A 23,970-nucleotide genomic window follows, 5' to 3' on the forward strand; every position below is an offset into this window, starting at 1 on the left:
CATATTTGATGGAGGTAGACAAGAAAACAAGAGTTTGAATAAGAAGAGGATAGTCTGTTAAATATTTGAATGTTATAGCTGTAACGATGGCTGGACATGTACTGCCCACACACAAACAGAAATGAACGTGTTGCTGTCCAGCATAGATATCACGTATTGATGAAATGTCGATCTCAGACTGACTGGATTCCAGAGTCATTATGGTGATTTACCTCCGAACGACACATTCATCTGATGATCTGTGGACTAATGGACGGACAACAGCAGGAGTGGGCGTCCGAGCAGGGCTGTCCAACTGGCAGCGCTTTTCACATCCACACGAATTCGTTTTCAGTACTTTATAACTAGTACTTAATTTCAAATCAGAATAAAATTAGTTTATGCGTGTTATTATTCGGTTGAGAAGCTTTCATCATCCAGTCTGCTGTCAAAAAATCTGAAAGTTAGAATTTATAAAACAGTTATATTACCGGTTGTTCTGTATGGCTGTGAAACTTGGACTCTCACTCTGAGAGAGGAACATAGGTTAAGGGTGTTTGAGAATAAGGTGCTTAGGAAAATATCTGGGGCTAAGCGGGATGAAGTTACAGGAGAATGGAGAAAGTTACACAACACAGAACTGCACGCATTGTATTCTTCACCTGACATAATTAGGAACATTAAATCCAGACGTTTGAGATGGGCACGGCATTTAGCACGTATGGGCGAATCCAGAAATTCATATAGAGTGTTAGTTTGGAGACCGGAGGGAAAAAGACCTCTGGGGAGGCAGAGACGTAGATGGGAGGATAATATTAAAATGGATTTGAGGGAGGTGAGATATGATGATAGAGACTGGATTAATCTTGCACAGGATAGGGACCGATGGCGGGCTTGTGTGAGGGCGGCAATGAACCTTCGGGTTCCTTAAAAGCCATTTGTAAGTAAGTAAGTATTAAATTTTAAATTTCGTCATAATATAGCATTGTGCGTTTTCCAATCGAGGTTGTATTTTCGTAAGGCAATTAATATTTTATTGTATTGGAGTATTTCGTTACTTCTAATCTTTATATACTTTCTTCTAATCGTGTAATAGTCAATTAAATCCCATTCGAGTTTTGATTTTCTCTAGATAAATCAAAGCCTCTAGTGAGATTACTGTTGATAATATGGCGTTGTTAGCCTTTTCCAGGTCCAAAAATACTGCATACACTTTTTTATTTATCTAAATAATCATTCTATTTTCTCTTCCCTCTTTGTCTTTCCTTCATTCTCTTGTCGTGCGTTTATTTGAAACTGTATGCGTAACAGGTGTAGAAGTGTGAAGGGTCGCTGCCTCTGTTGCAATGGTTGGGACCTCGCCAGATCCTGATTTAGATGTGTCGTTGCAACATTCTTAATAACTTATTGAACTGTCACCATAGAAAAATCATGAACAGATGCCTAAGTAGTTCTAAGTCCTAGCATCGTCCTTTCTTTTTTTGGGGGAGGAACAGAGACGGGTAAAGGTTAAACTTACGTAACAGATGATTTACAGTGGATATAACTTACGTACCTATGTCTGTCATAATCAGGGGCAGGTATTTATGGAGATTAATTTTATCACTTGTGTGTTTTTTTTTAATATTGGTGTCGGCGGAGATTGTTGGAGATTGATTTGTACTCTTCACGGAGATTAATGGAAATTTAGGAAAATAAAAATTATTTTGGATATAAATGACACTCGGGAGGAAATTAAACGCAGAATAAATATGGGAAATGCGTGTTATTATTCGGTTGAGAAGCTTTTATCATCCAGTCTGCTGTCGAAAAATCTGAAAGAATTTATAAAACAGTTATATTACCGGTTGTTCTGTATGGTTGTGAAACTTGGACTCTCACTTTGAGAGAGGAACATAGGTTAAGGGTGTTTGAGAATGAGGTGCTTAGGAAAATATTTGGGGCTAAGAGGGATGAAGTTACAGGAGAATGGAGAAAATTACACAACGCAGAACTGCACGCATTGTATTCTTCACCTGACATAAATAGTAACATTAAATCCAGACGTTTGAGATGGGCAGGACATGTAACACGTATGGGCGAGTCCAGAAATGCATATAGAGTGTTAGTTGGGAGACCGGAGGGAAAAAGACCTTTGGGGAGGCCGAGACGTAGATGGGAGCATAATATTAAAATGGATTTGAGGGAGGTGGGATATGATGATAGAGACTGGATTAATCTTGCGTAGGATAGGGAACGATGGCGGGCTTATGAGAGGGCGTCAATGAACCTTCGGGTTCCTTAAAAGCCATTTGTAAGTAAGTAAGTAAGTAAAATTATTTTGGAAATGGAGTATTAACTCAGTATGATTATTACTTTCCAAATAATTAACATTAAAGGTTCGTTGGATTCTGGTAAAGATGCAGATTGGCCAATAGAAAATATTTGTTGAATTGGGACTGTATTTAACACACACTCATTAAAAACAAAAAAAATTTGCAGCCCTCAAATTAACACTTTCAAATTATTAGTGAAATGTTGAATTCTCAGTCTTTTGAGTTCACTAATGTAATCAGAACACCTGGAATACCATGTAATGTAGCCTACTTGGATATATAACAAATTCAAGTGAAAAAAAAAAAAAAACGAAAAACTCGGAATATGAAATTCGCTATAAAACGACGCAATAATAATAATTCGCGAATGTGTTCATATTTCGCTATTAGAACTCTATTTCGCGATTTGTAGCGATTGTTTTATCCGCATATTATTAATCAGAATCACTTAATTCGTAAAGATTAGTAAAAATCTATTGTATATCTATTATGTCGTGATTTTCGCGATCTCCATAAATACCCGGCCCTGATCACAATATTATATGAAAACTACATCACAGTAATTCTCATTATGTTTCATTTAAAATTTATAATTTCAGTAAATACATTTACATTTATAAAATCAGTAAGAAAATATCAACTCCTTACCTGGTAGCCTGTTGAGTAGAATAAAAGAACACGTACAACACATTTCATCCCTTAAAACTTACAGAGAACATACTGTACACTTTCCATTCCCTTCCCAACTCGAAATACCACGCTGAGAACTACTCACAATTGTTACCGACAGGTGGGGTGGGAAAAGAAGGATAAATCTATAATCAAAATTCAATACAAATTAATGGTACTGTATAATAATAATAATAATAATAATAATAATAATAATAATAATAATAATAATAATAATAAAATAATAATACTTACTTACTTACAAATGGCTTTTAAGGAACCCGAAGGTTCATTGCCGCCCTCACATAAGCCCGCCATCGGTCCCTATTCTGTGCAAGATTAATCCAGTCTCTATCATCATATCCCACCTCCCTCAAATCCATTTTAATATTATCCTCCCATCTACGTCTCGGCCTCCCCAAAGGTCTTTTTCCCTCCGGTCTCCCAACTAACACTCTATATGCATTTCTGCATTCGCCCATACGTGCTACATGCCCTGCCAAATAATAATAATAATAATAATAATAATAATAATAATAATAATAATAATAATAATAATAATAATACTAATAATAATAATAATAATAATAATCCGTGGCACCACAGCCATTAAAGGGCCCAGACCGTCCAACGGGCCTCATGTTCACATGCCGAAGCAGAGGTGGACGATCATCCAACCAGAATGGAGGTATCGTGTTTTTAGCACGATGATCTCCCTAGCCGTTATAGCTGGCTTTCGAAAATCGAATTTCGCTACCTATCGCAGCTCCCCAAGTGCATCACGATACTGGGTGGGCACCGGTCTCAGACACTGGCCGAAATTTCATGAGAAAATTTCTTCCCCCATGAGGACTCGAACCAGCGCGCATCCGTAACGCGAATCCTAGACAGGATGCCTTAGACCACGATTCCAAGACGAAGGGAACTGTACGTTGCTGTAGTGAATGAATAAAATGTATTGTATAGTGCTGTCGATCGATCAAAATATTTAATCGATTAATCGAGTTTTGATCGAGACGAAAAAATGTTTTAATATACAGTACTGTAATACACAATTATTGTTAAATTTGATTTGTGTTCGGTGATAAGCATAAGTATTAAATGTCGGATACCTGTATATATTGTATCCTTATTTTACAAAACAACTATTTTAATTAGCCTACTTACTAACATATTTATTATGAGGCTTATAATTTATTGTGTCAATTTCTCCGGGAATTTTTGAGACAAACATAAATAACAAAAAGTATGAAGACTCACCTAGTTAATACTGCTTCATCCATGATTTTAAACATGTGAGTGCATTCACATGCTCCGAATTAAGTGCCTCTCTACGTTTAGTAACAATGTTTCCTGCATCACTAAACACGAAAAAACTTTTTTTTTCTGTCAAGCACTTCTCCACGATCGTTAAATTTAAATCCTCAAATTCTCATATGACTTAATGGAGTTTACATTTTTCATAGACCACAGAAAACTGATTTTTTTTTTCCTTTATCAAACTAAACACACAACCTTCATATACAAACTCAGTACAGAAACTGCAACTGCAAAAGTACAGCGATCGAAACAGAAGAATGGCCCCTATTGTAATCCGAATTACCAGAGTTTAGAAAAAGAAGCAGATACAGTAGTTACGCTTTCACTTGCATACAGTGTAGACATGGCTATTTTATAAGGGGTGAGGGGGACGAATCCCAGAAAAGTATGTATTTTATATGCTAGGAAGATGAGCTGACAACAAGGTGGAAGTTTTCTTGGAAAACCATAAAACTTAATAAGGGTTTCGCATTGTGTTTCAACCTTCAATAGAGGTAGACTAGGTCACTGTCCTCATATCTCCATCTCTTTCTGAAGTGTTTGTGCAAAGATTTTCCCTACGCTACCTGGTTTAGAGTTAGAAAATAACAGTACTATTGTGCTTTTAAGTAAGCAATTTCCGAGAGAGAAATATTGTCGGAATTTTTAGTATGAGTGTCTATTAACAAAATAATAATTAATATCAACTACAACAATCAATTTTAATCGACTCGATTATTCGATTAAATATTTTTGATCGATTAATCTTACAACAAAAATTGATCGATTAATCGATTAAATCCCACAACACTAGTCTTGTATATAGTGAATCTTGTTACCGACACAGCAAGAGACTTGCGTGATAAGATGCTGTTACTGACTTCAGATTTCCAAACGCCCACAGATGGCTCTAGGGTCGTCCTGGCATCTCACGTTGGCATTGTTTCAACATTGAACTGCACATTGAACAGTTCCTTTGCAGAACGAGAAAGTTACATTTTTTCTGATTCAATTCCAGCACATTTAAAGGACAAAACTAAAATTCTTTCAATTATTTATTACCATAATGCACTGCTCTCTGAAATTGACTGAGCATATTGAGAATTAAATCAAAACACGCTATAAAATGTTTCATGTAAAATAATTTTTATCTCGAGAAAGGAGAAAAAACGAACAAAACTGTAAACATTTTTGTTTGAAATATCTGAAAAGTAACCCACTGAAATTAATGACATTACTTACGGGCTATTGCATATGAAATCGATCAGTAAAAACCTCGCATTTTTTTAATGCTCTAATTTTTTCTCTATTTATACAAGGTGCTGAGGACAGTGAATTTCCAAAAAATATACTGTCGAAAGTCAAACGGTTTTCGTAATATTGAGCGACAAATTTAGCGTATTTTATATAAAAACAAGCCTCTTTCAGCGCTCAGAACTCTGGAACCATTTACTGCAGAACATTGAACGGGAGCTCATTTTGAAGCTGACATTTGGTAGGTTATGTTAAGAAGTAATCCTTATTTTTATTGTATACAGAGAGACAGATACTCTGATTGTACTTACTTTTAGGCTTTTTGCCCATTTGTAAAAATGTAAAAAAATATTGAGAAAAAACCTTGCATTATTAAGAGGGATTCGGCATTGTTTGCTTAGTGGCTCGGCAATAAGTTTCGAGGGTATTAAATAAATTATTTTCACACGCCTAGACTTGAACGACGCAGTACCGCATGCACTGGCCGAGAGATGAAGATAAGCGAGCATTGGGCGTCATTTTACTCCTGTGTTTATGAAAACTTGTGATAAAGCTAGCCTAGCTATGCGTTACGAGACGACACATCACGTGTTTATCTCCTGGCCTTGCTTCCCTCACGCGCGTACTATTTATTTTCTTTATTTGATATTTTCAATATTTTCTTATCAACGGTGCACCAGTAAAATATATGTGTTTATTTGTACTTTCAATGCGGAATCTAACCATATATTTTTAAAATATTTTTTCGTGAGCAAAGGCGTCTTAATGAGGAAAAATCTAAATTTCTCCATTTCCATAAAAAGTAAGAAAAACTGTTTACATGTCAATATAAACTTTAATTTCTCAGCATCGAAATAAACCAAGATTTTGATCATTGGGTGAAAGTGTTTCGGAGCCACAACAGTTTAATTTGCTAATTTTACGAAAATACGATAAATTTAAATATTTTTAATTGAAACACTATGAAGTTCTGATGCCTCAAACTTTGCACAAAGCATTATTTCACAGTTGTCTACGGACAGAAAAAGTTTCATTGTATTTAAAAATGGCAAGGTCAGTTTTCTCTATATTTCGGTCGATTTGAGATCGGTTCACTCTGTATACAAAAGTTTCCAAAATATATAGAAGAAAAGCAGTAATTTACAGCCTACTTAACAACTTTCGAATAAAATAATGTTGTAAATTTATATTCTACAGCACGTGTGCTATTTTACAAATTACAGCAAATTATGGTGGATTCATAATATTTATGTTGCTAACGTTGGCTGTCTGCATTTCAGAGTGTGCAGAGGTCGGAATGGCGCTCAGAAGACGAAGCCTGAAGAAGGTCAGTAGCATCGCTCATCGCGCAAAATGGGACGAACACTAACCAGAAGGTACCATTCTCCTCTTTCTGTAGTTAGTGCACGTCACAGCTTCGTCTGAAACACAATAACGCTTGTTGGTCTTTCAGTAGAACTCGTCACTCAACTGTTTGGTTTCCATAGGAATATAAGTAGGCCTTTAACCTAGGTCAACATAGTTTCCGCTCTTTGAATATCTGTTTTGCTGTTTCTGTATCATCGAATAAACTGTCAAACCAGGTTGACTCCGACATGCCACTCGGGGTATACAAGACGTTATGTAGGCTACTGTAGTGGATCAAGACATGTCAGATCAGGATAGGAACTTACCCCTACTTTATTTTACTACTGGGATGGGTCACTATGACACAGCACTGCGACCTTGTAGATCTATTACGCTTAATCCTCAGCTAGGTGCATTCCCAACCCATACCAGCTGACTACACCAAGATTCCCTGAGTATCCAGGGACTTTTTCTACCAGTAAGGTCTTCTCTCTCTATTCGTTTCTTATATGCCTATTTGTATTATGGGAGTGTGGTAGGAAAGGCCTGATTGATTAACTTCACCGGAATAAATAAATAAATAAATAAATAAATAAATAAATAAATAAATGAATGAATGAATGAATGAACAAACAAACAAAGAAACAAATAAATAAATAAGCAAATAAACAAATAAATAAATAAATAAATAAACGAATGAACGAACGAACAAACAAACAAACAAACAAAAAATAAATAAATAAATAAACAAATGAACAAATAAATAAATACATAAATAAATAAATAAACGAACGAACGAACGAACGAACGAACAAACAAACAAACAAACAAACAAACAAATAAATAAATAAATAAATAAATAAATAAATAAATAAATAAACGAACGAACGAACGAACGAACAAACAAACAAACAAATAAATAAATAAATAAACAAATGAACAAATAAATAAATAAATAAACAAATAAACAAATGAACAAATAAATAAATACATAAATAAATAAATAAACGAACGAACAAACAAACAAACAAACAAACAAACAAATAAATAAACAAATAAACAAATGAACAAATAAATAAATACATAAATAAATAAATAAACGAACGAACAAACAAACAAACAAACAAATAAATAAATAAATAAATAAACAAATAAACAAATGAACAAATAAATAAATACATAAATAAATAAACAAATAAACAAATGAACAAATAAATAAATACATAAATAAATAAATAAAAATAAAATAAATAAAATAAATAAATAAATAAGTAAATAAGTAAATAAATAAACTTTTCAACTTTTCAGCTTCTCATTTTGAGGTTTACATTTTTCATCCCAGTTTCTGTCCCATTATCACTTTTCAAAATAAATAAAAAAATAAAATAAATAAATAAATTAATAAATAAATAAACAAACAAACAGATAAATAAATAAGTAAATAAACAAATGAACAAATAAATAAATAAAAAATAAAATAAATAAATGAATAAATAAGTAAGAAAATAAATAAATAAATAAATAAATAAATAAATTAATAAATAAACTTTTCAGCTTTTCAACTTTTCAACTTCTCATTTTGCGGTTTGCAGTTTTCATCGCAGTTTCTGTCCCATTATCACTTTTCAAAACTGGTATCCAATGTGAAAAGTGAAAATGAAAAGTAGAGTGAACTTTTCAAAATAGTAGCTACTAATTCTGTGCCACCATTACAAAAATTCTGAAAAGTGCAAAGTCATGCACCGAAAAGTAAATGCGATTTTTGCAAAGAACCTAGTTTCTTTGCCTTCAGGATTAAATTCATTATATTTTCGAGTCTATATTTTTTTCGGTACGGTAACAGCGAGTTTTTATGTTAGACGGTACGGCGAACCGAGCCGTAGCTGCCCAACTACAGCACTGAGTATAATGAAATAAATATGTCAGCATTTTTGCATACCTAGTCAGTGAGATGCGGTACCCCTTGGGACAATCCCGCGTACCCCTGGGGATACTTACTTACTGCTTTTAAGGAACCGGAGGTTCATTGCCGCCCTTAGATAAGCCCGCCATCGGTCCCTATCCTGAGCAAGATTAATCCAGTCTCTATCATCATATCCCATCTCCCTCAAATCCATTTTAATATTATATTCCTACCTACGTCTCGGCCTCCCTAAAGGTCTTTTTCCCTCCGGTCTCCTAACTAACACTCTATATGCATTTCTGGATTCGCCCATACGTACTACATGCCCTGTATATCTCAAACGTCTGGATTTAATGTTCCTAATTATGTCAGGTGAAGAATACAATGCGTGCAGTTCTGTGTTGTGTAACTTTCTCCATTCTCCTGTCACTTCATCCCTCTTAGCCCCAAATATTTTCCTAAACACCTTATTCACAAACACCATTAACCTATGTTCCTCCCTCAAAGTGAGAGTCCAAGTTTCACAACCATAAAGAACAACCGGTAATATAAGTGTTTTATAAATTCTAACTTTCAGATTTTTTGACAGCAGACTGGATAATAAAATTTTCTCAACCGAATAATAACAGGCATTTCCCATATTTATTCTGTGTTTAATTTCCTCCCGAGTATCATTTATATTAGTTACTGTTGCTCCAAGATATTTGAACTTCTCCACCTCTTCAAAAGATAAATTTCCAATTTTAATATTTCCATTTCGTACAATATTCTGGTCACGAGTCATAATCATGTAGCCTACTTTGTCTTTTCGGGATTTACTTCCAAACCTATCTCTTTACTTGCTTCCAGTAAAATTCCCGTGTTTTCCCTATTCGTTTGTGGATTTTCTCTTAACATATTCACGTCATCCGCATAGACAAGTAGTTGATGTAACCCGTTCAATCCCAAACTCTCTCTGTTATCCTGAACTTTCCTGATGGTATATTCTAGAGCAAAGTTAAAAAGTAAAGGTGATAGTGCATCTCCTTGCTTTAGCCCACAGTGAATTGGAAACGCATCTGACAGAAACTGACCTATACGAACTCTGCTGTACGTTTGACTGAGAACTCCTGGGGATACGCGTACCATGATTTGAATACCACTATGTTAGACCATATGGTCTGTCAAAGTCTGAATCCAACTTTTTTTCTTGGTCTATCCAGGTTTTGACTTCATCACGGTAGTGCCATTGGGCGTGAGATATTGAAAATATATTGAAACGAATTAATAAATAGTGTTAAAATTCTGTTCTGTTTTTTCTTTAAATACACATTGCTTATTCCGAATGAAAGAAAACAATTAAATTAATTTGAAGGATTGGATATAACTTGCGCATTAAATAATCAATGTTATAGGAACTAAGGTAGGTGTCCCTGATATGGCCATGCTAAGGTTTGGGAATTTTTCTAGCCGCCATTTTGAAAAAAATATGTAAACCACTTTTTTCTTACTAGTTCTCAGTATAATGGACTTTCTTATAACAATTTCCTTTCCCCATAAAAATAGCTTTAATTGTCCAAAAAGTCCCGAATTCCAAAAGTCTATTTAGTGGCCATATCAGGAACATGTGCACATGATATGGCCACCCTTGTTCCATGTTCTACAAATCGTGACTGTTTTCAGTTTGAAGCGCAGTTGTGCTAAAATTAAATAATTTTGGTGTAAAATGAATAAAAATGACACTTAATAATCTTTTTTATAATTCAAAAGTGTAGTCAAAACAGGTTTTTCCATAAAAAAAAGTTATTTTTTTTAAATACAAAATTTTTGCGTAATCCCAGCTATAAGGCATGTAAATTTGTCAGGTGAAAAAATAAAAGTGAAATGAACTTGATATGGCCATATCAGGAGCAGGTAAGCTTTCACGAAAATCGTTTGATTATGAAAAACTCTTAAAAGATACGCCATCAACTACAACACCAATCAACAGAATATTACAAACTGAATGGAGTACGATGGTTTTCATGAAACAAGTCTTTGAAAAACATGCATAAAACAAAGGAGACTTACTAGAGAAAAATAAGAAGAGGTCACATGAAAACCGCAAAACAGGCAACTGACGCCATATTGCTCAACCTGACTGGATGGAAAACGGTCAAGTGACATACCAGGATGCCCTTTCACTGGATGCTGCTGCAATTTAGCGGAATTTTTGGTTAACTAACTCACAATAGGGGGGTGGCCATATCAGGAACATGACCATAACAGGAGCACCCACCTTATGAGAAGGGCAAATGACTCGATAAAACATTGTCCAAGACTGCAATAAACGTTGGAGAGGAGGAAAAAAAAATTAACTTAACAGATCAGCAGCACGTGTTTAATATAAAATTATACGAAGACTAAAATTCGTAACATTCGTAATATCCGCCGCCTACGAAACCATTAAATACCTCCCACATGTCTCGACTGTTACTTGGGCTGCCTAAGCAAAAATGAGCGGCTTAAGTCAAACACCCTGTATAATTAATTTTCTTGGCGTTGGTGCTGGGGAACGACTAGATCCTGAGCAATATTTGTTGTGTCTGATTCTACGGTTACTTTTGTTGGCTTTGTAAGAACCATTTCAATGCACAGGTACACCGAAAATCAAACTTCTACTAGAAAGAAGATATTTACTCGAGTAGGGTACTTTTTAGATCTCTGAGCCAGTCCGATGATTTGGAAGCAACGGTGCACTGAAAATAGCAATACTTCCTGGCAATGGTCACAACACAATAATTACTGCACTGCCCCCACACGGGAGTGCAATCAGGGCTGTGAGGCCAGTCAGGAATAAATGTCACTTTGGTTTCACATTGATCATATGCTAAGATCCGCCTAATTCTACACATTTCCGTATCATTACCCCTAAGTGAGCGGTTTTCCAAGCGAGTTCACTCTTCCCTCATGTAGAGTAGGTTGATTAATTTACAAGATTTCAAATAAGATCAATACTTAGGGCCAAATTTATACTAGCCTGGAGGAGTTGAATTCCCTTCTGAGATAGGAAAACTTATTCAAAGGCGAAATATCTGTAGTAATATCACGAGAGGTGGGAAATCTCAGACCTCGAGTGACATTTATTAGGACTATTAGGTGAATAAAATAAAAATGTAAATAATATATCCCTAAAATTCGATCACAAAATGTTAATAATTGTATATTAACGAATACTTAACCTATTCAGACATTGTGAAGTTGAAATACTCGTAGATGAATATCGATTACTGCAATAAAGAAATTCGCTGTTATTATCCAGTAATGCCAATTACGAAAAGCAAAATACAGGTTTAAAAATGTTAATTACATGTACTACACTTTTCTCTTATTATTATAACATAAATACATTTTCATTATCTGCTGAAATCATAATTTAATTTAACAGTAACAGTGGGGACAGCTATATACCAATGCTTATGTATTCACAGCGAGACATGTTGCTACACAGTGAAGCCATATTTGTATAGATAGGGCTAATTAAAACGCGAATTTTATTACGCCATACGGAAGGCAGTTTGATCAAAGACCTTATTATTACTATGCAAGGTCTTTGGGTTTGATATGCGATGATGTTACATAAATTTGAACATCTGACTTTCTATTAATTGTTTAATTTCATTCACAAAATACAAATTTTATAGGCTACAATTATAGGTTAAGTTACCTGTGGGAGCAGGACCAATGTCAGCTGTGCCTTATTTCAACCGTTACTCACAATCAGTGCTACACGAAAGCATTTTTATAGCTCGACAATCGCATTCTCACTGTAGTGTGTAACGGAACTAAAACTGCATCTACACGGTACAATATTCCAGTTGCGTATGCGTGCAATCTGGGAAGAATATTGAAAGAATCAAGTTTAAAAAGTACGTTCAATTAAGATGCATGAAGATTTTGTGTCGACATGGTGCGCCATTTTGAACGTCGTCTTCACTGCGTAAATATATTAATTAATATTAAATATCAGTCTTGTATTCATTGCTTTAAAGTTGAAAGAAAAGTTTAACCGTGTAGTTGCATCTTAATGTATTCATGATCATCAATTTTCGGGGAAACAGTTGGCGACAACGACTAAACAAAAGAACGACCATGCGATAAATTGATAGCGATAAATGTAGCTGCAAAAATTATCGCAAATTGTGACTGTGATTGGTTGGAATTGAAAATTTCATTACACTTCATTGATCGAAAATGGAATGACATGATATAAACGAAATAGTCAAATTAAATGTTACAAAATATCATAATTTATATCTGAGGAAGAAGAGAATAGTATAAACGCAGGCATTTGTTGTTACCTTGACAACGTAGATAAAAATAAAGCTGGCTGGAAAGTGTGGCAATGCAAGATTCTATAAAGATGGACAGAATTATGTACGAAAATGTATGTGATGGATTATTATTAATTAATGATCGAACATGTGTTCGTAATTAAATATTTACGAATTTCGACTGCCGCTGATTTTAAATGTTTAACTAACACAAGTAAAAGTAGATATGAAAAAAAAAACACACACAAACTATATGTAAACATGAAATTTAGTTTAACACTTCGTACTTTTAATCGTTTTTACGACGCTTTTTCAACTGTTATAATATAACGTCTGAATGATATAAAAGTGATAATGCTAGCACACTTTTGTAATTTAGATATTTTTTAAAGTCTTTCATCATATGGATATTAATATTTTCATTGTTTATAGACATTTTTTTCTGTTTTCATATTTATAATTGTAATTTGTTGTGTTGGTCATTGTATATTGGACACTTTGACCTAGAAGTCAATCCTATTACCATTCCGGTTCAGAATGATATCAAATACCTTACTACTGTATAATAATACCGGACAGCTGTATACTAGCAGCATTGGCGAAAACTAGCAGAGTGCGAAAAATCGCGGACCTGACATCTAGCGCAGAGGGATGGAATTATGTCCACATATACAAATATTAACATAGCGAGATTCGGACTATTGTTTAAAACGTGAGTTACTAATGTGGAATTATATATGAAACACTTAAGAAATGTTGAATAGTATTTAATGTAAAATTATTATCTTATATCAAAGCTGCATATTATGAGAAATATTGCATACTTCGTATTACTTTCCGTAATTAATTGTTACATATTTTTTCTTTGGTTTACCGAGACAAAATCAATCTGATATTAGGAATGAATTTACAGTAATGTTTTATATACGCATTGCTGACAACTGCAAAGATAAAATTGATAGTAATCTGATGCTTGTAATAATTAGTAAAGGCATGTGGACAACAATAAAACTTAATTTGATAAAACCTTAAAATCCGATACATTTTAACTTCTATTCATTTATTAGGTCTAAATAAAAAAAACTAATTTGTATTTTCCTATCAACACAAAGACGAAAGAATTAGGCCTACTAAAGAATGTTGTTGACTTACGTTTTATGAACTGTCGGAAATTGAAAGTACGATTTGGAGCAATTTGTAATGCTGCAATTGTCACAATTATAAACAGCACATATACACCCTGACATTTTAACATTAGTACTAATTCATAAAACTATGAACAAATTAACTAGCTCAGCAACAATATACATTGCAATTGATTACAGCTTGTTTCGCGAGTATCTCCATCCCCGCAGGTAGGTAGCAGCACCATCGTCGTTCGCACGTAAAACTGCTAGCTGTCCATAGTAGCCTATTTCACAGAGAAAGTAGAAATGAGTTCTTTTAGACTTGTGATAGGACATAAAAGAACAAAAGCGAAACGAATGATTACACGTAACATCAATATTAAAAAAGGGAAACATTAAAAAAAATGGTATTAAAACTAATAAAGAATGAAGAACAATGAAATACCTAAACAATTTACTATATTCCATAAGAACGAAGGAACAAAGTGAGACCTTCTTGAGACAAGGACAGGACTTCTATGTGAGGCCGAAACGGGCATAAAGACCTCATCCGTGTACGATAATGATTCTCTGTATGTGCCGTAAATTTAGCCACGGCAAGAATTCTTATCTCTCTTGGAAATAAAACGCCACTGCATAGATTTAGACAAGCGGACCTAAGGTTTAATGGTCACCGAGGACTCTTCATGTAAGATTGCTACCTCTGTAGGTCTTATTTGTGGAGGGGGAGCTGCCAACAGAATGAACTCGCCCTGGTGGAGGCTTGCGTGTGAAGCGTGGTCATGCAAACCGTGCAGAAGACAGACAGGTAGCGGCGATATGAAGCAGGTCAAGATTCGAGACACACCCCCGCCTGGGCGTTCAGAGGTCACCGCGGCGTGGATACACGAGCAGCATGTAGTGACTTTCACTATTATGAACAAGGATTGCAACAATTACACATCATTTCTTCATAAACAGTTCGTCGCAACTATCTAATGGCTGCTTCCATAAATCTGTGTCAAGCTATGTAGTTCCAAATATTTACGTTATAATATTCAATTCAGTAATAATTAATAATGATATATTTTTCTTTGTCGTCTTTATAATCTTGCTACTAATATATAACTATAGTTTTTATAGGCTCGAGTTTCGTGTACAATTTTTATTTTCGTTTATCTATCACATACTCTCCCAACGGTTTCAGTTTTTAATAAGTGTATATTTCCTTTTCCTTGTTTATGTTTTATAAATTGGTTTGTCAGTCTTGAACATTGCAATTGGGCTTTGCCTGTTATGTTCAATAACGAATAAATAAATAAATAAACAAAATAAATAAACAAATATAGGAATAGTCTTTAATTATTAACAGCGTGAATAACGAATTTATGCAAAGGAAATGAAAGTATCACATGATAGTTAATACGATTATTTCGGAAAAATAATAATAAATAATTAAAATAATAAAATACATATTACTATTAAATAGGGCATTCAATTTAATAACTTTTGGCCTAATATATTTCATTGCCCGTCGGTTGAGAAGCTTTTGTCATCTACTCTTCTGTCAAAAAATCTGAAAGTTAGAATTTATAAAACAGTTATATTACCGGTTGTTCTGTATGGTCGTGAAACTTGGACTCTCAATTAGAGAGAGGAACAGAGATTAAGGGTGTTTGAGAATAAGGTTCTTAGGAAAATATTTGGGGCTAAGAGGGATGAAGTTACAGGAGAATGGAGAAAGTTACACAACACAGAGCTGCACGCATTGTATACTTCACCTGACATAATTAGGAACATAAAATCCAGACGTTTGAGATGGGCAGGACATGTAGCTCGTATGGGCGAATCCAGAAATGCATATAGAGTGTTAGTTGGGAGGCCGGAGGGCAAAAGACCTTTGGGGAGGCCGAGACGTAGATGGGAAGATAATATTAAAATGGATTTGAGGGAGGTGGGTTATGATGATAGAGACTGGATTAATCTTGCTCAGGATAGGGACCAATGGCGGGCTTATGTGAGGGCGGCAATGAACCTCCGGGTTCCTTAAAAGCCAGTAAGTAAGTAAGCAAGTAAGTAAGGCATGGCCATGGCCTCCTGCAATATGAAATTCATGGCTAAACATTTGACAGTAGCTGTAGAAATTATGACTAATGGATACACAAAAATTAAACAAATATTTGGGATAGAACTACAACATTTTATTCGAACTAGAGATTTTATTTAGTGACAGTAGACCTATATTAGCAGTTTCCTCATTGTTTGATATTTCGTACCTTCTACTCAACTTAGTTCACTTACTATGTATTTTTCATATATTTTTGTACAGTCAATAGTTTATACCACTGCCTGCCGGATGGGATACAGCAGGCAGTGGTTTATACATAATAGGAACAGGCTTAATTCTTTAAAAAATTCAGGGAAGCCTTCGAAATTCTACACACACCCAGCTTTAAAATGTTTGCAAAAATAAACATATTCATGCGCGAAAAATGAGGTAGTTCTTATTATTTTAATAGATTTTATAGCTTGTAGAATTTTACTATAAATTTCATTAGCAAAATTGCAGTAAGCGTTCAATATTTAACAGTCTGATATATGGATGGAGAAAGGCCACGACGACTGAGAGGAAGAAAGACCGAGAAGGCCAATAGCTAACATATTGAGGTAAATGGTATGAGGTCAGAAAGTGGAAACGTTAATGTGAGTGATTTAAGGGCCAATAGCAGGAGAAGAAAAGCTAGTATGACCTACCATAATTTTAATTATCACAGGACGAACAAAAGGCAGAAAAAATTCTTTTTCTTAAATTGCCCTCATGCCAAATGAACCCCATTTATGCCTTCAAGTTAGAACTTCATCAATTCCTTGTCCGTCCTGTCTTTACTAAAACAATTTCAAAATCTATAGGAAAAAAAATGGGATCTATCTCCCAAAACCAAAAACAAGGCAAAATCGGGCAACACACACTTTGAACATTGTATAGGCCTACATAGAACTTCTTGGATATATTAAACAGTGAAATCATCAAAGGCATCGTACGATAAAAGCACATATCGATTTCCTTTTTCATTAAAAGATATTTTTCCTTAAAGGTTATTTCAAAATAACATCCATTAAAAATCCAGATTAACGCTAGAACATCACATTTAAGAAATCGTCAATTGTTATATTATAAAAAAAACCAAACACTTCAGCACATAAAAATTCATCAGTGTTAAAAATGTGTTCAGATTTCAATGAAATATGTAAAACATGGGATCTAGATTTCTGCATTTCTTACATGGAATACAAACATTTTCTTATTAATATACTGAAGGTTGTTGATTTTATATAATATTGCTATTTGTTACTCTGTAATTTACCAATTATAACTGCATTTTACATTTTTGGCTATGATATCTATATTTAACTATTTTTCATGTATTTTATTTTATATTTTTCATTTTGTATCTATATCTCTATCTCTTATTTAGGTAGTATCTATTTGTCTGTTCTTTTTTTTTTTCTTTCCTTTTCTCATTTTCCATTTTAATTTGTATTTACACTTGTATCTGTTTCATCGCTTTTTTTTCCATGTTATCTATGTTTTTTATTTTTTTTAAACGAATGTCTGTACTGTCTATTATAATTGGGGCTTGCCCTGTTATAGGCATAAATAAATAAATAAATAAATAAATAAATAAATAAATAAATAAATAAATAAATAAATAAATAAATAAATAAATAAATAAATAAATAAATAAGTAAATAAGTAAATAAATAAATAAATAAATAAATAAGTAAATAAGTAAATAAATAAATAAATAAATAAGTAAAAAAGTAAATAAGTAAATAAGTAAATAAATAAATAAGTAAATAAGTAAATAAGTAAATAAATAAATAAATAAATAAATAAATAAATAAGTAAATAAGTAAAAAATAAATAAATAAGTAAATAAGTAAATAAATAAATAAATAAGTAAATAAGTAAATAAATAAATAAATAAATAAATAAGTAAATAAATAAGTAAATAAATAAGTAAATAAGTAAATAAGTAAATAAATAAATAAATAAGTAAAAAAGTAAATGAGTAAATAAGTAAATAAATAAATAAGTAAATAAATAAATAAATAAATAAATAAAAAAATGAGTACATATTGGTTGGCTTCCACTATATTAGCAATATTCCAAGTATTAAAATTTAAATGTAAAAAATACAATAATTACGATGTTTTAAAATTGGATGCATTTTTGTCGACCTATTGCAGTCACGTGCTACTAATTGTTTGATATTATTCCATATCTCAGAGTTAGGCCTACAACGCTGATGTAAAGTCTGGAATGTTATAAACGAAATGAAAAACGTAAAACAGTATTTCTTTAATCCTGTAATTTGTTTCAACATAGAATTCTGAATATTGATTCCAAACCATTGCATCATTTCTTTCATGTTTGTTGGCGGTAAATTATTCACAGCGGCTCGGCCTCCCTGACCTTCTAAATGTCTAGCTGGGAAGAAACCTTTTTATTGCGAATCATCTGCGACAAATGTATGTGCGCGGTAAAAGGGAATAAGGCAGAAATGGGTGTTTTAAGTTATGATCTCTGTGTGAATACAAAACATGTAGCTACAGGGTGCGTCAGAAAGAACGGATGGATTTCACATGGCAAGAAAATTCTAAAGATTCATCAAATCAAAAATTTATTGTTATCAACATATTCACCAATACATGCAGTTTATTTATGGAAAACAACATTATCCATATGATGTCCTTGGCTTTCAATACAGGCATCGAGGCGTTTTCTGATGTTCGCCATCACTTTCACAGTCATAGCTGGTGCAATTGCCACGATTTCTTAAGGAATCGCTGTCTTCAGTTCGTCCAGTGTATGTGATCGATGTTTACAAACTTACGCCTTCAAATGGTCCCAAAGAAAGAAGTCGCAGGGCGCGAGATCTTACCGTAGCCTCGGACAATCTCAGTGCAATAGAATTTCGTCCAGGTTATTTCTTCTTTAATGTTGAACCTGTGATACGAAATGAAGCCACCCACCGCAAAATTGTATTCCGAGTTGGAATCCTAGCGTGACATCCGATGTCGAAATGAGCCCTGAGTGGCGATCACAGACTCTTCATTTTTCAAAAATGTTTCTACGATGAAAGCACGTTGTACACCAGACCAACACCATGTTCTCAACTGAAACTGCATTCTATGGCTGACCCAACAGTCGTGGTCCCCCTCACTATATCTCTCTCCTCGTTGCGTATCGATAGTTTGAAATCCATCCGTTCTTTCTGACGCACCCTTTACTTCTTCAGATTGGGTGAAGGACATACGTCTATTTTCTTTCATAATGATGTATAGCTTTATATTTCCAACTCATCACGATTTTGGAACTCATTTCATAGTTTGCATTTGCTCTACTCAAAACTTGCAATTTTTTACTTATGTCCTGTTTACCGTGCACAATGACAAAAAATATTGATATTGTAATCTATACGTGTATTTTAAATAAGTGACAATCAAGGCAGTCATATAGAATGTCAATGTGTATCACAGCAATGTTGGGTTTTAATATGTCTCATTTGCATGCCACTAAGTATGTTTTGTATTTGTAGATATTATGTAGAGAGCATTGATATTGCTGAAATGTACCTCGTATCTGATGATGTTGGCGTAGACCAACGAAAACGTTCATACGTCTTTTAAATATGTAATGTAAAGGTGTAGCACCTTAAACATATGCTGTGAAGTCAGTGACTGAAATAAATACTTTTAAGATACAATATAGACTTCTCTGAAAATTAAAAATGAATTGCAAAATAATCAAATCTACTTAAATTTGTCGTCATTAATCGATAGAGCCATGAAAGAAAAAAAATGAAATATTCACAAAATGTATATATTAATATATAATAATAATAATAATAATAATAATAATAATAATAATAATAATAATAATAATAAAACACAAATATAATTCCACAAACTGACAAAATTAGAAACAAATTGAGCAGTTAATATGTAAATAAGGGATATTTTTGTATATATTATTTTAGGTATAAAACAGAAGATTTTTTTTGTCATCCACATTATAGGCCATGAAGGCCTACAGGGTAGCGATAGGTTAAGGCCTTCGCCTGTACAGACAATCGACATTAATGGCAGTAGGGATGTCAGTCCTGTGTGCCTGCCATCTTTACCCCTAAGGAAATGCCTCTGAGACTCATTTCTGTTAGAGGTTGAGTTAACACGAGTGCGGCTGGAGGGATTAGATTAATGAAGAAAATCCATAACCTCATCGGAAATCGAACCCGCGACCTTCTAGCTGACAGTGTTACGCTTTAACCGAGACGCTACTGCGCGCACCACAGTAGACATTATCCATTTAAAACCTAGTAAACCAGGTACCAAATGTCATTCTGACTTTGACAATTTTAATTTATGTGTGTACTGATCTTCTTCAAACGAATCTGAGGTAGCTGTAAATTTAGCTAAACATTGATTTAGCTAAACAAAACAGATGAAAATTAATAATTATGATTTGAGCTAGATAAAAAATTTCAAGTGCAGGGTATTCTACTAAAAGAACTGATTTTGTATTAACCTGTTAATGAGCATCAGAAACATAATCCGGAAGGCTGTATAACGTAGAAAGTGGAAGCCCTGAAGAGTTTACCAGTTTGAACTCAATGATTTAGTAAGAGATTCAGGATTACCCTAGGAAAAAGCTGAACTCTTACGCTCCACATTAAAAGAAATGAATTTTCTGACACCAAGAACATTTGGTACAGGAGTAGAGAAGAGGTATTTACTCCATACTTTTGACAAGAGAGTGGCTTAGTATACTGCAGTGATGTTCCTGGTTTGATACAGAAATTCAATGTCCAATACGAAGTGGATTAATGTAAACTTTAATCGATTCCTTCAAAATCTAAAGGCAATGATCAATGCTTTTGCACAATGGCAACAAGTATGCTTCTTTACCTGTTGGTTATTCGGTACATCTTAAAGAAACTTATGAGAATCTTGAACTGGTTCTTACTTACTTACTGGCTTTTAAGGAACCCGGAGGTTCATTGCCGCCCTCACATAAGCCCGCCATTGGTCCCTATCCTGAGCAAAATTAATCCAGTCTCTATCATCATATCCCACCTCTCTCAAATCCATTTTAATATTATCTTCCCATCTACGTCTCGGCCTCCCCAAAGGTCTTTTTCCCTCCGGCCTCCCAACTAACATTCTATATGCATTTCTGGATTCGCCCATACGTGCTACATGCCCTGGACATCTCAAACATTCTGGATTTAATGTTCCTAATTATGTCAGGTGAAGAATACAATGCGTGCAGTTCTGTGTTGTGTAACTTTCTCCATTCTCCTGTAACTTCATCCCTCTTAGCCCTAAATATTTTCCTTATTCTCAAACACCCGTAATCTCTGTTCCTCTCTCAAAGTGAGAGTTCAAGTTTCACAACCATACAGAACAACCGGCAATATAACTGTTTTATAAATTCTAACTTTCAGATTTTTCGACAGCACACTGGATGATAAAAGTTTCTCAACCGAATAATAACAGGCATTTCCCATATTTATTCTGTGTTTAATTTCCTCCCGAGTATCATTTATATTTGTTACTGTTGCTCCCAGATATTTGAACTTCTCCACCTCTTCAAAAGATAAATTTCCAATTTTTCTATTTCCATTTCGTACAATATTCTGGTCATGAGACATAATCATATACTTAGTCTTTTCGGGATTTACTTCCAAACCTATTTCTTTACTTGCTTCAAGTAGAATTTCCGTGTTTGCCCTAATCGTTTGTGGATTTTCTCCTAACATATTCACGTCATCCGCATAGACAAGCAGCTGATGTAACCCGTTCAATTCCAAACCCTTTCTGTTATCCTGGACTTTCCTAATGGCATACTGTACTCTAGAGCAAAGTTAGAAAGTAGCTTGAACTGATTGTTACAAAGATAAAATATAAAGATCATAACTGGATGATGTGTGGAGATCTGAGAGAGTTGTGCATGCTTCTTGGTCAGCAGGCTGGGTACACTAATATTACGATGTATCGAAGTACATGTACGATATTTCCGTGCAGAATTTCTGCATCACCATATGATGAAGGATGACTGGAAAAGAGAAAAATTCTCCCCGGCACCGGGATTTTAACCCGGGTTTTCAGCTCTACGTGCTCACGCTCTATCCACTAAGTCACACCGTCGGATCCCGGCCACTTAGTCACTCATAACGAGTGCACCTCTGCACATGTGTGGACATTGTGCCACTGTCATGCATCTATGACGCAGTGCATGAGGGTAGGCCAGTAGAGGGAACCCAAGAGGTGGAACTTAAACTCAGAGGATTCAACCCGGCATCGGGATGGGAATCCGGTGTGGCTTAGTGGATAGAGCATCAATATGTAGAGCTGAAAACCCGGGTTCAAATCCCGGTGCCGGAGAGAATTTTTCTCCGTTCCACTCATCCTTCATCATGGGTATACTAAGTTTCTATATTTCGTGTGTGAATGGGACAGCAGAGCAAGAAGCAGGCCTTGGGAACAAAAACACTGTCCACAAAGAACTTCTTTTGACTTCGCACAAGAGGAAAGCAACAAATCCAACTTTATCATGAAGAGAAAAAGGCAGTATTAAACATTTGACTAAATGTGAGTTAATTACGACAATGTAATAGTTTTTGTAGAATATACTTTTAATATTTGCCACAGGACATGTTTCACTTCATCATTTTTCCATATTAAATTCAGTAACGCTAGATTCACATTTCCAAAAATGCCGATGAATCTTGCGGAAATATTGTACGAGATAGAGAAAACCTGAGCTCAGTTTTGAATTCAGCACCCCAAGAAACTATAACTGTAGCATACATTTTTAGAAAAGATTTTATGGCCCTTAATTTTGTAGGCTGATATTATCAACGCACACCTAAATAGATTCTGTAATTGTGAAGAGACGTTAAATAAAGAATTGAAGCTATGAGATCAATTACCATTCAAGTCCACTTTTTCTCATTCATTTTTTGCAAATTTGAAATTAAATTTTTGATATTTCCACAAGTGTTACGACTTTTAAAGTTGGTATGCTACTTTGTCTTGATCTCTAAAACAAACAGAAGTATTACGTGTAAAAATAATAATTGGGTAGGAAATTAAAAAAAAAATGTTTTTCGCATTTTTCTCGAAACTTGTGTAAATGGACTTGAATGGTTATTGATCTCACCGCTTCAGTTAATATTATATTTCGTGCGAGATCGTGCGTATTTGCTTGTTTTTCGCACAAAACCAATCCGCGGAAAGTCTAAAATTCCACATTCAGTATTCCCAACCTAACACACATAACAATTTCCCTCTTCTTACCGCTTAAGTGACATATTGATTTTACTGCTTTAGGCTTTTAACATATTATTTTTAGAGACGTTCAATATAGTAATAATTATAAATTGGAAACTTACCACTGCAATTTCACCTAAATTGCACTGTTAATTATTGTTTTTAAATATTTGCAAAAATTAAGTAAACTCTACAACTCTACTAAAGTTACTGCATTCGTGATGCAAGTAACATTAAGGAAGCCGTGAAAAAATCAACAAGATTCCAGACTCATCATAGACTGGGGGAAAAAAAGACAGACGTATATCACGGCCTGCTGGAGTATAGTAAACACAGAAAACATGTTAAAGCAACAATGTTGGAGATAGATATTTTTGTTTTGCAAATTTGCCGTCATTGAACAGAAACCAAGATGGAGATTTCACTGCAACTAATTAGAAATTCCTCTTTCAGTTATGTAATAAACG

The 23,970-nt window shown here is 34.1% G+C and overlaps 1 protein-coding gene across 1 annotated transcript in view; it reads left to right on the forward strand.

Annotated features, from left to right (window-relative positions):
- The window catches only part of Eip63F-1 (Ecdysone-induced protein 63F 1), a 96,498-nt gene that overhangs the window by 22,732 nt on the left and 49,796 nt on the right, over window positions 1-23,970 (forward strand). The window contains exon 2 of the mRNA XM_069838904.1: window positions 6,797-6,843. Coding sequence (XP_069695005.1) covers window positions 6,814-6,843 — 30 coding nt within the window. The 5' untranslated portion in view covers window positions 6,797-6,813. The remainder of the gene's footprint in view (window positions 1-6,796; window positions 6,844-23,970) is intronic.

This window comes from Periplaneta americana, chromosome 11 (genome assembly GCF_040183065.1).
Source record: "Periplaneta americana isolate PAMFEO1 chromosome 11, P.americana_PAMFEO1_priV1, whole genome shotgun sequence".
NCBI lineage: Eukaryota > Metazoa > Arthropoda > Insecta > Blattodea > Blattidae > Periplaneta > Periplaneta americana.